At 40.8% G+C, this 16,879-nt stretch overlaps 1 protein-coding gene across 1 annotated transcript in view; it reads left to right on the top strand.

Moving 5' to 3' along the window:
- The first annotated feature begins 1,034 nt into the window (after positions 1–1,034).
- GAP43 (growth associated protein 43) overlaps positions 1,035–16,879 on the top strand; it is a 93,505-nt gene continuing 77,660 nt past the window's right edge. Inside the window, exon 1 of the mRNA XM_057697487.1 lies at positions 1,035–1,285. Within this exon, the coding sequence (XP_057553470.1) occupies positions 1,256–1,285 (30 nt within the window). The 5' untranslated portion in view covers positions 1,035–1,255. The remainder of the gene's footprint in view (positions 1,286–16,879) is intronic.

Below are 16,879 nucleotides of genomic sequence, written 5' to 3'. Positions count from 1 at the left end.
ACTCCCTTCTCCAAAATCACATATGTGCCTACCTCCTCCCTTATCTCTTCAGAGCAGTTCCTCAGAGCTATCTGGAAGGCAGTCTCCCAGGCTATAGTCCTTTGTAAGTCTCCGCATAAAACAGATACTCAGAGTTCTCACATTGTGCTTTTCTATTTCAGTCGACAGCACCATTCATATTACACAGATTTATTTTTCAAACGTGCTCAGCTTTTTCAGTAAAACTAGAAGAAACTCCAATTTTCAAACAGGTATCTGCACTAAGAAAAAAACCACCATGTGATTTTAGATACAGATGCTAATTCGTAAACATTAGTTATTATTTCTGAACTCGAGTGCTTAGAATGCTTAAAATGCAACATATTCATGTAGATTGTTAAAGGATTTTGGAGCATGTATGTGATATGTCTGTGCATATCTAAGTTTTATACATATGTATTTAAGTTATATATGCGTAGTGAGTACATTGTACACCCAGGGCATGATATTCACATGTTATTTCATTTTTTAAGAGAAATTCACCCTCACAATTATTAACTGTGCATCAAATCTAAATAGCAGTTATAACATATTGTATAGGTCTGGCTACTCATTCAGAATAGCTGTTCTTTGCTTTTATGATACTGGGAAGAAAAAAGAGTTAGCAAAGAAATAGAAGCATTCCTCAAGCCCCTCTTCTGTAAAACATATTCCATATAATCTCCTGAACAGGCTGGAATATCCTTCTCTGCCCCCACCCCACCACCCTCTCAGTGCAGTGGGAAAGTCGGTGGGTAATTGGGTCCAGATTGGAGGTGTTTAAATATTCATGAGGCTGGCAGGGGACTGGAGGGGGTGACTGTCTCCAGTGGGGGTGGGGGCTGGGGGAAGTGATTAGTCACTGAAAGCTAGTGAACAATTCTGAGAAAGAGATCCAGAGACCGGGAAGAAAAGAGAGAGATAGGCAGTGAGTGGGTGGGGAGAAGGGAAAAGAGGAAGAGAGGGAAGAGGAGAGAGTGAGAGCCAGAGAGAGAGAGAGCATGTGCGGTGAGCAGTAGCTGTGGACCTTACAGTTGCTGCGAACTGCCCTGGTGTGTGTGAGGGAGAGAGAGAGAGAGAGAGAGAGAGAGAAAGGGAGGGAGAGGGAGGGAGAGAGAGCGTGCTAGCGCGAGAGAGCGAGTGAGCCAGCGAGCAGAAAAGAGGTGGAGAGGGGGGAATAAGAAAGAGAGAGGAGGAAAGGAGAGAAGGCAGGAAGAAGGCGAGGGACGATACAACCATGCTGTGCTGTATGAGAAGAACCAAACAGGTAGACCTAAAGATTTTTGCTTCTTGCTGTTGTGAAATTACCAGAGTGCAGTATTTCCCTGTAAAGGTAGAAAAAATATTTTAACTGCTTCTGCTCTGGCCATGGTGCTCGCGTTTCCTTAGCATGTGGTAACTGATGCTTGCATCCCAGCTTTAATTCTATTCTTTCACGGTCTGGTTTTGGAATGCTGCTACTAATTAGGATGAGGTTAGAAAAAAAAGTACGCCTGTTTGGCTAGAAAAAAAGAAGATTTTTTTTGGCTGTTAGTAAATGTTCAGCGTTTCAGGTCTCTGGTTTTGCGGGTCTGGATACGGAAAGGGGTGTGGGGGAGAAGATGTGGGCTCTACCTACAAGATGGGGAGGCAATCCTTTATATTTTTTGCGAAAAGCGAGGTTGAAAGAATAATATTCAGTAATAATGAGTATTGCTTGTTCTATCGTACCATTTTCTCACATGTGCTGCGGAAGTAGCCTCATTTCCTACATGCACGAGCTTCAAATGGGCGCAGGTATTAGTGGAAAAACATATGAAGGTTTAATTAATTTATTTTTCAATGAGTGAATGAAACTGTAATTTGGGAGATTTTTTTTTTTTTTTTAAGAGAATCTAGAGACAGCTGGTGCTGTGGGAGAAACTGGCCGTGTAGAAGGGGAAAATCCCCTTCCCAAGACCAGCAGCCGATTGTGCTCCAGCTGGTCCGAGGAGAGGGTGGACCACGCCCCTAGGAGCTTTGAGCTCCGATGGGATGGGAAAGACGAACCGAGTATTACCTGTTGGAAATCAGGTCTCTTCTCCTTTTCCTTTGCATCCTTCCTGGAATTGTAGTGACCAAAGACGGACTAACATTCCGGATAATAAGCATGGTGACTCATTTTCATCAGGAAGAGGGACACACACAAGATTAGCAAGAATCAGAGTCCCCTCCCTCCCTCTCTCCCCCACTGCTCAGGTTTTTCTTCCATTTTCAAATTGCTCACTTATTTCTTGAAAGACATTTTAGAAACTTGATTGGGGTGATGGTGGGGAGAAATAACTAGTTCGGTATTCCGCAGCAACCGCCAGTGCCGTGGCATTCTCCAAAGGAAGCTTTCTAACGTTGATTGGAACACGTTTGAGTGATTTGGGCGAAGGTTAAGGAGAAAACTGGGTGTGGGATTTGGGTGACTGTGTGCTTGTACGTGTGTGTGCGTCTCTCTGGGAGGGGAGGCGATCTTCGTCAAAAAAGCCCTTTGCACGCTGATTGTCTTCGGGGTGGGGAGCAAGAGGTAGGATTTGGGTAGTATTCCTGTGCAGGTATTGGATAGGGGGCAATTTGTAATACACTCGCTGCATCCGAAGGGGGTGGAGGGAGAAGTGGAGAAGAAACAGGCTGCCAGCTTTGCACATTTGGCCAGCGCCCTGGAAGGGGGGCTGGGGGCGGGGGCGGGGTAGTGAGGATGAAGGAGAAGGAAGAGGAAGGGGAAGGGACACAGAAGCAGAGTCTCAGAGCAGTGAGTGGAGAAGGTGGTGAGGCAGGGCAAAGATAGATAGATGATAGATAGATAGATGATAGATAGATAGATAGATAGATAGATAGATAGATAGATAGATAGATAGATAGTAGATAGATATAGTAGCAAGCCCCTGGGGTTTTGTGAGTGGTTTGTGTAAGAGTGTTTGGGGAAGAGCATGAGAGTCTTACATGTGGCACTTCCCTAAACGGCTCTATGATTCCAGAGACTGATGCTTCCATTGGCTCATTTTTCAAACCAGGACATTTCCTCTCCTTGTCTTCATTCTAATGCATAAATACAGTAGATACAGGTGGCTGGGTAAGCACACTGTCAAGGAACTGTTCTGAGGTTGCCTCACTGGTGAGCTGCAGAAATAAAATTTAGGAAGGGGGAGCCCTTAGGAAGCCAATGCTATTCATTAAAATAGCTTTAATTTGGGGAAAGAAGAAATATGCTGGTCTACAACTTTTTTGCCACCCTCCGTGTACACACACATGCATGTATGCACATGCCCCCTCTGACAAAGGAAACCAACCATGATTTTTCGAAAGGGAATTGAGGCTAAAGAAATTCCCTTCCCCAAAAGGGGACAGCTGCCTTCACTTAGGTCCTCTCACTGCCAGCCCCAAGCATTTACAAGGATATGTGCAAAGTGTTGAAGCTGAAATTGTGTGTTTCGGGAGTTGCAGAAATTCACATATAAATGTATACGGTATCCGCATACTTCACGTACAGCAGTCATGCATGTACTCTGTATGGTTTCTGTACGTCGGCATGTGTTTTAGCATAATTCATATTCAAGAGAGAAAATGGAAAGGTATAGAAATAGTCCTATTTTGCCCATACATCTTATACATGTGTACTTCTGTGTGAAATGGTCATGTCCCCTATTGACCACTGCTGTGTATCATTCACATAAGTCGGTATTTAGGATGCCATTAAATCAGATGGAAGGAAATGGTGTATTCAGGGCGTGGGCTCACTCTACACTGACTGGCATTTCTATAGCCTGAGTACTGAGGTCTCACACAGGTTTCATGCTTGTGGGTGAAATGATCCTATATCAGTCATGGCAGAATCCGATTGTGTTTGTCTTTCCTCTGCCATCTATTCATCATCTGAGTCCTTAACAGGGAATAAAACAAGGGCAAAACCCTGCAAAGGTCTAAACTCTGCCACACCCATGAAATCCAGCAGAAACGTGGGAGGGGGCTGGAGGGATTGCACTTCCTTCCTCTTCCACTTGAGCTGCATAAAGAAGTGGTCCTGAATTTCCGAGTTGTAATGCATTGCCAATGGCTGAGGAGAAAGCATAAATGATCTCTATTAGCCGTTAATTACCACGGTAGATTATTATAGCAGAAAGAAGAGAATGAGAGTGGGGTGGAGAGGAGAAGATGGTTAAGGAGTGGTCAAAGGAGGAATAAAATAAAAGAATGCCAGAGATTGTATTGGCTTATGATTTTCAAATGTCTTGGGGCTAACTTTAAATAGCTTAATTACCATGCATTTTGCAGATGATGAAAAACTTGCAAGATCTGTATCCACAAAGCAAGAAAACTGTGAGGTGTTTCTTTTGTTTAAAAATAAAGACTTTAATTTGTAATTGAAGTGCAAAGAACACCAATGCAAGCAAGAAGCCCCTCTAGCCCTCACCCCTTCAACCCCCACCAACATCTGCAGTTTTCCACATACAACAAATAATCCTTATCCTTGCGTGATCTGTGGTGCAGACTTCCAACCTTGCTGCGCCTTTCCCTTGCAGTGTTGGAAAGGTGTGGAAGGATGCTGCCTTGCTGCTTGGTGCAGACGATTTCTCCTAGTGATAAACTGGATTCCTCCTACATCTCACCGAGCCACACCCAGTGTCACCCAGGGACTAAGTGAATTAATTAAATAGAGGCATTGTACTTAATATAATTGAAACTGTTTTTTTTTTTATTGGTGATTTCTACCACACATTTCCAAATTTAAACAGAAGAAGAAATCATTTAAAGGGCATTTTTTTCTGCCAAATTATCCAGACTCACAGAGACTCTTAGAGAATTAATGGTGACTCTAGAAATGCATTAATATCTGGTGACTCTATAATTCCTTCTAAGCCGTGCCGGGGTGCATAGACAATGATCCCTGCTCTCTCATGCTGACAGTCTGTAACTCAGGTCCCCTCCTTCCCCACCCATGCTGAGGCAATTGGGATAAGAAAATGTAGGGTTAATTTCTCTCTTGCTGAGCTGGCAAAACTACAGAAACCCTTCATGTTTTATCTAAAGGGGAGCACTCCTGTTCACTGAGAAGGAGAGTGGCTTAGGGTCTCCTTCGCCTCCATCACAGTGAAATTATCAGTGTTAAGCCTGGGGCTGATTAATCTACATAGTCAGTTTTACCTGGCTCCGTGAGGAAGAGGGAGGGTGTGTCTTTGAGGCAATGGTAGGCGCATATATTAACCAAATGTTCCCCTTGTTCACATCCATAAAGTAAGACACATCTAAAATCCTCCCCTAATACTAAAGGGACATTTCGAAGGATGCACATACTCAGGTCATCGAAAGAGAAGATATAGCATTTACCTAATCACGTCCCTATTAGCTGTCACAGAGGCATTTAGGCAACCAAGCATGTCTGTTGTCAATCAGAGAAGTGACTGTGGGCAGGAATTCTCCCTTCTGAATTTCTGAAGTGTGGTCTGGTTGCCCCTGCACCCCTGTGTTGATCCTCAGAACATTCTCTGTTGTATTGGGAAGAGCACTGTGCTGAGAGTCCTTAGTTTACACCACTTACTGATTCTGTGATCTTGAATGAATCACACAATCTTGAGCTTCAATTTCCCTATAAAATGGAGACTAAGAAACAAAAAATGAAAACGAACAAACAAGCAAAAACCCACCATGTTTTACCTTAAAGGTTTTTGTAGGCTTCAAACAAAATTGATATAAAAACAAAGATCAATACAAATGTAGGAAAATTTTCTCTCTGAGGTTTGCAACATGAGGCTTGGCTCAGAAATTTCCAGTCTTTCAGGATTGCCAAGTGCCTACTGAGCTTCCTTTTCCTGTTAGAGAGTAATTCCTTCTGCTCATCATTGATTCCTCCCCTTCATTACTCCCCATTCGCTATTCCATTTACTTTAATAAGGCTTCTGTTCCCATAATTCCATTGAAACATATTCTGAAAAAGACACCATAGCCAGTGACTCTTTAGTTCACATCCCATTTGATATTTCTTTGGTATTTTGTACTGTTGTCCCTCCCTCTTCCTGAGACTGTCTCTGCATCTGGCCCCATCATTGTTCTCCTCTTTCTCCTCCCTCTCAGATAGAGCCTTCTCTGTTCTTGGCTGGCTTCTTTCATTCTCTCCCTCCCCAAATATCAATTATCTCCCAGTTCTTTATCTTGATCCCTTTCTCTTCTTATTCAACACACTAATTCCAGGTGATCTCATCCACTTCCAGAGTTGGAACCACCTGTGTGAGTTCCAAATCTGCAGACTGGATATCTCTCCTGAGTTCTGATCCATAGGTATCTCTGTCTAGATATTTCAGAGACACCATGCTCATTACGAACAAAGTCAAACTCAGCGTTTCCCATTTTGTACCATTTTCCTCCAGATTCCCACTCTTGTTGCTATAACACCACCTATCCAGCTTGCAAACTCTAGGAAAATGAGAGTGATCCTAAAAGGATTCTTTTCCTTCAGTGGTCGAATCTAGTTATGAAATCCTTCGATTCCAGTTAAAAAGATTTTGAATTCATCCTCTGCTTTTTCACCGCCACCACAAACAACCTGGTTCTGACTTTCACTACTTTCCATCTGGACGAAGACAGTAGCTTCTTCCATGGACTCCCTACCTCCATTTTTCTCTCCTTCCATTCTTGCAAATAGCACTGCTCTTATCTTCACTTAACACAAATCTGGCCAGATTATTTCCCTCCTGACAGTCTTGTAATGGCTCCCTGTTAGCAGTAAGCTAAATACAAACTCCTCAGCATGGATGGCATGATCTAGTCTTTCCCTTTATTTATTTATTTTTTAAAATTTGTCCGCACCATGCAGCATGGGGATCTCAGTTTGCCGACCAGGGATGGAACCTGTGCCCCTGCAGTGGAAGCATGGAGTCCTAACCACTGAACCACCAGGGAATTCTGGCATGATCTAGTCTTGGCTCTCTTTCCAGTGCCATTTTCAAACACCTCTTCTCTCAACTTACGACACTACATCAGTACTTCAGGCCTTGATGTCTTTGCCCTATGCCTAGACAATGTCATTTCCCTCTCAGACTGGAACATTTCCATTCCCCCTGTAAGAGTCAGCTCTTTTAAGCCATTTTTGACACCCCTCCACACCATCCGATGTTAAGTTTTCTTCTACCTTCTTTGTGACCACAGTGTAGTTTGTACAATCACTATTACATCACTTGTTACACTATACAGCATTTGTTTTTTCATATACTGGTGTCCATACTGTAAACTGCTTAAGGGAAAGGGTGGAATCTTAATAATTGTTCTATCTTCAGTTGGCACATAAAGAAACGGATTTTAACTGTGGATAATTTGCTAAATGAATACAGAACTAGGTTTACAGTCTTTCCATAAGTTGTGGCATATCTAAATGGATGGAACCACTACTAGATATTTTTTTCATCTATTGGCATCAAATTTTGAAGTGGAGCTTATCATCATTGATTCTTATTATTGACCTATAGTCATGAAAACCATCAGTTTTTAATGGAAGCAGGTACAAAATGCAAAACGAGCCCAAGTATACTGTGTTTCTCCAAAGTACTATAACTGGTACTACCTGAAAATGTCCCTTTGATGTCCCCCTCCCCACCAACCAGCATATCAGCCCCACCCTCTGAGGGTGGCCATGTCCCAGGTCAGACACACAGGGTTATCGTCATCTTGAATCTTCTCGTGCCCTTCCGTTTGGCCCCTAAGTGCTTACACATGTTGCTTTTTTGCACAACTATCCCAAATAGACTCTGACTCAGTTCCTCACTACTCAATTATTTCACTGATCACACAAACTTTAAAAAAATGCTTGTAGTGTTGGCCTCTGCTCAGGGGCCCATGTCCAAGAATTAATTTCAGTTTCATTTGGGTATCTTTTCTTCCCACCGAACTAGCCACATAATAATATTCCACAAAGAGAAATCTTACATGAAGGTAAAGGGAGGTTAAATGGTAAGTAATCCCTCAAATGACTGTGAAATAAATGAGAATCAGGTCAAGCTCATCTTTCTTAGGTTTGAATTGGCTGAAGGAATTTGGATTCTGAGGCCTCTAGTGGCCACTATGGGGCACCTTGTGACTACAGCTGTACCTGAAAATACTCTTTGCCAGACCCCAAGTGATGGACTTTCTCTGACTGAATTGGCATGGCCTTGAGAACAGTAGGACAAAATGATCTATCGGTGAAATTGAGTAGCATTTCCAGTCTCCACATCCTTATATTATATCTTGGTCATGTCTCTCAGTCTCTTTCAGTCTCTCTCTTTGAGTTTTCCTATTTTATTTTCCTCCTTCCCTCAGGCCCAAGTGGAGTTTGTATAATTAAGTGATGCCAGCTCATTCTAGTGTTTAGTGGGTGAGGCCATAATAGGAGAATTTTAAGAAAAAGTGCATCCCTTCCAACTTTGCAAATAGGTATTTTAGACAAAAGGGGTACATTAAGCTATGTCTGACACATAGTGGCCTCTCCATAAAAAATCTTTACTGAGGGAATACAAGTAGGAAGGGAGGGATCATCACGATGGGCCATTGGGGAATATGTTTGTATACAGAAGACCATAGCTGTGTGCCTGTTGAGAGCTGGCTCTGTGTAAACACATACCCACTCTATTGGTCCCCCTCGCAAGGTAGCGGTGGTCAAAGTTACCATTCCGGCTCCTGTCTGCTTAGAACAGAGGGATACCCTTGCAGGGAGTTCAGGTTGTAGAATGGGAGTGTGACCCTCCAGATTCCCTATCCTTAATTATTTACAAGTCTTATTTTCTTAGATGTTGTTTGTTTAATGTCCTGTTTCATGTCTTTGTAGTGGAATAAACCCTACCCTGGGTTCTAGACCTGGCTCTGCCAATTGCTTGTCGTGTGACCTTGGGTAAGTAACATCAACTTTCTGAGCCTCAGTTTATTCATCTATGTAAGTGGGCACATAAAAAGAATACTCCACATCCAGTCTTGCCTTTTCTACTAGGTTGGCATGAGGCTCAAATAAAGTAATCAAATAAAAGTGTTTTGCAGACAATGTGTTTTTCAAGTGTAAAGTATTATTAATTGATGAATTCCACACATTAAAACCTAAAGTATTCACAGTTCTATGCCAAGAAGTACCCTTGCTCCCCGTATAGAATATACATACATTTTGCCATTCCCACCCCTCCTCCCCTATTTTCTACAGAGTAAATATTAACCGTGCTAGTGGATGGGAGCATAGCATATGTTTACCATTTCCTTTGAAAATTTCAGTGACGGAACTTAAGCAAATATTCAAATTGTCATGCGGCCCCAAGGATCAGTTCAAAGGCATTAGAGATATCTACTGTTTTGTTTTTTTTTTAATCTTTTTCTGTTTTAGTCTGTTCTTCACATTTAGATTTCTCTTCTCCATTTGCTGAATTGGCTGCTTCTCTCCTATCCCATCCCCACACCCACCTCCCTTCCAAATTGGGTTCTCAGCACTAAGATTTCCAGGCATGCTGTGCTCATATCAATCACATGAGGACCAAGTCAGGCAGAAGAGTAGAGAGGGAATGTGAGGCTGATTGGGAGACTGCAAATGGGGATGGAACCTGGTTGGGGAAAGCACAGTTTGAAGACAGTCACCTGAGCACCATTTTCATACAACCTCAGGGTTCCTCAATGCATCAGGAATTAACCTTGATCAAAAGTGGTATACAATCCTGAGCCTTCTCCAACTCAAGTCTAATACCAAAAATAACCTAAACTCTCAGGATCTCTACAAAGGACATTTCAGTTCTCCTGTGTCCCTGGTTAATTGCGATGTTACCTATTTAATAGTACAAAATTTATCCAATTCTCATACAAGCAATAAACTTTTGCAACCCAAAGGATCTGATTTCTTAAAGTGTGAATGACATTCAAAAATATTTTTAAGTATAACAATTGGATCAAGTTTGTCCAAGAGATTTGTTATTCTTAGAAGCCAGAAGTTTAAAATAGAAAAATTAATATCATGGATATTTTGAAAAATACTTTTATAAATGGGGCTGGTATAGAGTTTGATAGAAAAATACATTAACTAGAAATTTGCAAATAAGCTGGTGTCCAGTGGGAAGCAGTTATTTTTTGAATTATATTTATAACTGGTTAATGATCACCTTTACTCTTTCACTCTAGCCACATTTCTCTGTCTCTATCTGTGTGTGTGTGTGCGTGTCTGTCTATCTGTCACTCCCTCTGTCTCTCTACACACACACACACACACACAAGTACTTGTATTATTTATGTGTCCTTTGATTGGATATAAGTAACAGATACCACCTTTAACGGTCCAGAAAAGGGATCTATTGAAAGGAAACTAGATATCACATGAAATTAAGAAATTGAACAGCCAAGCTGACGGGAACCAGAGTAGATCCGGGAATCTCAACTTAAGGAATTCACAGACTTTCTTTCTAGAGCCCTGCATTTAAAAGACTCAGTTACTAATAACCCCAGCTTCTCTGCCTCTCAATTAAAAATTCTAGCTGAGAGATAGAAATATATCTCCATAGATACACATATACAGAGAAAGAGACAGTATGAGAGAGAATGAGAATGAATGAATCTCATCAGTTCTTCTCGGCTCAGCTAATTACCAATAGACCAATCATCTTTGACTGGAGGAAGGGCCAGATCAGGTGGTTTAGACAATTTCTGGAAACTCACACCTGTGAATCTAGGGAGAGAGTAAATTGGCTGAGACAGAGTCTCCTGCATGTGTACCTGTACGTCTGTAATAGGGAAGCTCACCAGATTAGGAGGGATTTACCTCAAATGTGGTAGATCACTATTTTCCCTTTGGCTGTTTTCGTTTAGCCTGTATTATACATTCCCATTATTGGTATGGTTGTCCTCACCGATGGCTCTGAAAGGAAGCAGTAACCACACAGATAACTGATCTCATGAGCTTTTATACCTAAAAAAGAAGGGTTAGGGCAAATCTCCACACCAGAGTTGACAAGTGCTAGGTTTTCAGTCTTTTCCAGAAGTTGAACTCTGGCAGGTACCACCTGACCAAGAGGAATACCAGCTACCATATATTCTTGCTAATTTGGCATGGCGTAACTTTGATCTAACTTTCCCTTTCTGGTTTGCGGAATTCATTTCTGGGAAAGGACTGGGCAATAACGGGTGTAAAACATCTCCCTTGAATTTGTATCAGAGAAATGCTACTCCTTGATGGTAGTCATCTCATTTTGAATGTCCTTGAATTAATTCCAGAAGTAATCATCATATTTGTCTATTTTTAGCAAATTGGCACTTTCTAAAATATTGAGCTGTTGTCTCCATATGCACCAGTTTGCTCTAAATGTAGAATTTTGGTAATTAGCTTTACATCCCTTATTTGTATTCCCGGTTCCAATAACTATTCAAAATGTTATTTTTAAATGAAAATTTCAAAGACCCTAATGTCGTCCCATTAATGACTACATAAAAGAGCTAGATGAGGCAAAGAAAAAATAAACGAAATGATCTCCAAAGGTTAAGCAAACTCAGGAATTGGCTGCTTGTCTAAATGGCTTCAAAACCTCCTAGTCAGCACAACCAGCCTAAGGACTAGCCTAGACCAGGAGCTGTTAAAATGCAAATCCTCTTCCCACTCCTACTTTGCCTTTTGGTTCAGAAACCAATTTACCAGTTTGGAGTACAAACTGAGAAGTAAAAGCCCTTCTTTTTTTTTTTTTTTTCCACAGCATCCTGGCTCCAGAGCCTGTGCTTTTTTTTTTTTAATGAATTTATTTATTTATTTATTATTTATTTATTTTATTGGCTGTGTTGGGTCTTTTGCTATGTGCAGGCTTTCTTTTAGTTGCCGTGAGTGGGGGCTACTCTGCTTTGTGGTGTGCAGGCTCCTCATTGCCGTGGCTTCTCTCATTGCGGAGCACGGGCTCTAGGCATGTGGGCTTCAGTAGCTGCAGCACACGGGCTCAGTAGTTGTGGCTCATGGGCTCTAAAGCGCAGGCTCAGTAGCTGTGGCACACAGGCTTAGTTGCTCTGCGTCATGTGGGATCTTCCTGGAGCAGGGATCGAACCCGTGTCCCCTGCATTGGCAGGTGGATTCTTAACCACTGCACCACCTAGGAAGCCCCTAAAAGCCCTTCTTAGTTGCCAAACTAGATCCTTAACAGCTATTCCAAAAGGTGCATTCCACAGTTCTACTCAAACTCCAGTAGAGACAATCATCTCTGATATGTACAAAACAAAACAACAAAAAAATCAAGGCAGGATTCTTTAAAGAGAAATTATTAGTTTCTAAATAATTAACTTGCAATTAGATTTCTAGATACATATTATATTGAGGGCAGCCCTCTTTGGCTATCCAGGCTCTTAACAAAGGGGTTCTATTGGGGTAAGGGAAATAAGCATTGAGTATATTTAGAGTGGACATTGCATTTCAAAGCCCTTTTTATTCAAACCTTTATTTGAGAGATGTAAAGGAATAGTGAGACTTTTTAAGTGATCCATTGTAAAAATCCCCCGTTTCATCTTCAGCTAGTCATTTGGAGAATTTTTCATCCAAAGTTTTATTGGATTAATATTTCTAAACATTTCTGAGATTTTCGAAAGGAAGGAAAGACTATTATCTCACTTAAAAAATATTGGCTCTTTCTTTAGACAAATCTGATTTGGGGGTTTGATTTATTCAAATGTAGGGGGTTTTTTTGCTTTTTTTTTTTGTTTGTTTGTTTGTTTTTGAAGAGTATGCACCGTTTGCAATCTTCCCTTAACCATTGAATGTCACAGACTTATTTACTCCAATGAAAGAAAGCTGATTCTGTTTTCTCTATCACCTTGAAAAGCTACTCTGGAGAAATCAGGGTAGTATTTAGTATGCATTTGAATAAATCTTTCATGCGAATCTAAATTCAGTGCCCCTCATGGCTTTGATTGCCTTTGATTGAGAATACAGAGTGATAGCTTTTGATAACTCAGCCAGATTTGTGCTCCATACTGATGGACAGTTAACTGGAGAGCTGAATAGAAAGCATCAACAAGATCTAGTTTCTTGCATACTTCCTTCCATCTTGAACTTCATACCTTACCCCTTTGGAGTGATACTAGTGTAGAAGAGGAAATGAAGAGGACTATTCTTGAAAAGGGATGAGGAATTATAAAATAGAATTACTGTTTGGAATTGGGCCATTGCCCTCTAGTGAAAACTGTCATGGGAACATAAGACCACAGATGGCTCAGACTTTACTTCTGAACATCATCTGGGAGATACAGTAAGCCCAGATTAAGAGTATTTAGGAAAGAATCCAAGATGCTTGGGCACTAGTATACTTAAGTATTCTTAAGCATACTTAGGACCCAATTCAGTTTTTATCCTCACTTAAGTGAAAAGAAACTTGATTTTTGGCTAAAAAAAGACTGTGTATCTTTCAGTAATAATGGGTTTTCCTGTAGGCTGCATAATTCTTCTATATTCTCATTCTAGTGTCACTAGAAACTGATTGGCTCGTGTATAAACTGGTTTATTTTATTAAGCATGTCTTATCAAAATTGCTATTTTTTACTGAACTTGGGTATATTGTAAAAATCCATAAAGGACCAAACTATGAGAACCACAGGAAAACCAATAAAAAATTAACTTTCCCACAATCCAGGACTTCCAGATATTAAAAACATTATTTTTTCTTTTATCTTTTTGTTATCACCTCAGAAAGTATCATGTTAAGCTAATTATCTTCTCCCTAGATTAGGCCTCTGACTCCCCTACTCTTGACAATATCTTTTTGGAGACACCAGCCATTCCCAGTTATCTAGCTCATAATATGGAAATAACTAATTATTCTTCCTTCCCTCATGAAAGCCATACTATCGGTTACCAAATTCTATTTGCAATGTCTTTTGCTTCTTCTGCCAGCCTTTCTCAACCAGCATTCTAGAATAGAACCAAGCTCTAACACCCTAAGGCCCTAAAGCCCATAATTATACGTAACGAATTAACCTCTTTCCTGTACATCTAGACCAGTGCTAGTTACATGCCATCCCTGGCAGAATGGAGACAACACTTAAATCATTTTTTAAGTGTTCTGTGGATCAGATGAGAAGCCTCAGCTAAGAAAGGCTGGAGAATCACCAAAATTCCCTGCTTTTTTGGCATCACCTCTGCACACTGCATGCTGGTTAATCTTACTTCTCACTCCCCTTTTCTCTCAAAATTTCAATGCTTTTTCTTTGTTTAGAGCATTAATTCTAATTTATTTATTTATGAGTGTTTTTCAAGGCTTATCAGAATCGGATACCAATCTCCTATTCTTGCCTTACCTCCTACTGGCCCTGCCACTGACTAGACGTGTGAATTTAAACAAATTTAGTCTCCCTGGGCTGTCATTTTCCTCTATATAAAATAAGAGTATTGAGCTAAATTGTCTCTAAGGCTTTCCAACTTATAAAATAGCATGTTCTATAGCAAAGCTCCTCCTCCACTTTGGCATTTTGTCTCAGCCAGACTTAGTATATCCCTGTACTTTTGTTTATTGTCAGTTCCATTACTTGGAAAGTCCCTTTGGTGTCTAGTTCAATTTCACGCACCCTCTGAGGCTGAGTAAAAGCTTACCTCATTTGTGAAGGCTTTCCTTATGATCAGTGACTTCTTCCCATCTTAAATCTAAAGCAGCACAAGCTACCAATCCTGTTTTTTCAGTATTCACTAAACAGAGCCCTACTTGATTATCCATTAGTACTTGTATGTACCTGATCTTTCCGAACTAGTTTGCAAACTCTTTGAAGGTAAGGTATCGAGTTCAGAGCCTGGCTCAAGAAACATTTGATTGTTTCTGAGGGAGTGTACAAAACAAATAGATGTATCTGTAAACTCTCAGAAAGACAAGTGGGGCTGTTTTGCATAACCTCTCTGGGACATTAGAAACCATGCCTTCTCTTTACTTTCTTGGTTTCCATAACACCTATTTCTGCTGGTTTTTCTCTTCTCCATCCTTGGTTTCACATTCTTTTTCTTCCCCTTGGCTCCTCTTTCTCTACCAATCCCTGAAAAGTTGTTGTTACACAGGCTTTTGTCCTTATTCTTGCATGTTCTCACTCAACAGATGCTCCAAGAATAATCTAATCCATGCCTACAACTCCTACAGGACTAATGGGTCTCAAATTCTCCAGGATCTCTAGCCAAGTCTGCTTCCTGGGCTCTAGAGCTTTGTATCTAACTGTCCACTAAAAACCTTGTTCTGATGACCCTCAGGAGCCCAGTCTCCACTTCCTAGAAATGTCTTCCTCTCTTGTTCCCAGATCTTTTCCCCATTCTCATCCAGTCATCCAAATGGAAATGGAATACTGATTCGTTCCCCCAATCTTCCTTTTACCGTTAGATGCTACTACTTTTTCCAGTTTCTATAAGTAAAGAAGAAACAAAATAGCCATTCATTATTGTTTTGCCGTCACCCTCTACCTTGTCTCTGTCCCCTTTTCTTCATCTCTATTATCATCTCTAACCCAGTTGTCTCTCATGGAGACTAACACAATAGCCTTCCCTTCTAATCTCCTCTCTTTCACCCTCAATCCCTTACAATCATTCTCCCTTCAGTAGAAAGAGTGGTCTTCTAAAACGTATCTATCAGATCATGTGTTTCTACCACTTAAAAACCTTTGATAACTTCCTATTCCACGTAGAACCAAAACCAAAACCAAAACTCATTATTACCAAGACCTATAAAAGTCTACATGATCCAGGACTTGCCTTCTCCTCTGAATTCTTCTTATAACCATACCCCTCTTGCTCACCAAGTCTACTGGCCTCCTTTTAGTTTTTAAAACACACCAAGCACATTCCCTCTTCAAAGTCTTTGCATGTGTTGCTCTCTCTACCCAGAATGCTCTTTCTCTGACTCTTTACTTGAGAAGCCTCTGTGACAAATCCTTCTGAGTGATGTCCAGGTCACTTTCTAACACATCACCCCACTACTTTTATTTTCTTTAAGGATTCCTCTTAATACGAATTTTAAAAAATTTACTTGCTAATTTTCTGATCCCTGTGTATCCCTTCAAACTTCAAATTCTACCCTTCTTCATATCCCACACTCCATTGTGATTGTACAGTTTCATGGAACAACCCATGTTACTTCATTCTTTCTTCCTTTCTAAACACTATTCCCTTTTCCTGGAATGTCTTCCTTTCCTTTCTTTTCTACATAACACGTTTCTATGTATGTCCATGATGTGGCTAGAGTTGTTTTCTTCTTTGTGGAGAGTCCCTGATCCTCCAAGAAGATATGTGCATGCCATCACTGTGTCTAATACATGCCTGTAGGACAACATTCAACAGACTTTATTAGAGGTACTCACGTGTCTGTCGCTTTTGCTACACTGGTAGCTCCTTTAGTGTAGGAATCAGTTTCATTTATTGTCTTATGTATATAGCCCGAGTTCAATGCCTTGCACATAACAAGCTCCCATTAAATAGAAATTGAGTAAGTGAAGCCCACATAGATGACCAAATATCAGTGTCTAATGAGTAGTATGTGATGGCAAAATTCGGTTATGTCTAAGGCAAACGTTGCCCAGTTCCTACCAATTAATCATGGAAACTGCTCACTCTGGCACACTTTATAGTTAGGGATCTGGTAGATATCTCACACAGAGCTAAGACCATACAGACTTGGATTTCACCCAAATACGGCCAGCTGGTTGCTTCAGCAAATAACAGTCCCCATTTTGTAGAGAGATACTTCAACACGGAAAGATAGCCATACTTGACACTATAAAGTTCTTATGACTTGGACTAAGAATGAGTAGCCATTTAAAATATATGGCTGTAGTATTTTCAACCCATTCATATGCCTTTCAAGCTTGATGCTAAACATTCAACATTTCCATATATAAAACTGGTGTCTCCTGAAACCCCTTCCACAGGAATCCT

Source organism: Hippopotamus amphibius, chromosome 10 (assembly GCF_030028045.1).
Source record: "Hippopotamus amphibius kiboko isolate mHipAmp2 chromosome 10, mHipAmp2.hap2, whole genome shotgun sequence".
Classification (NCBI taxonomy): domain Eukaryota; kingdom Metazoa; phylum Chordata; class Mammalia; order Artiodactyla; family Hippopotamidae; genus Hippopotamus; species Hippopotamus amphibius.
The sequence above is the reverse complement of the archived record's forward strand: the minus strand, read 5'-3'. Positions and strand labels throughout refer to the sequence as shown.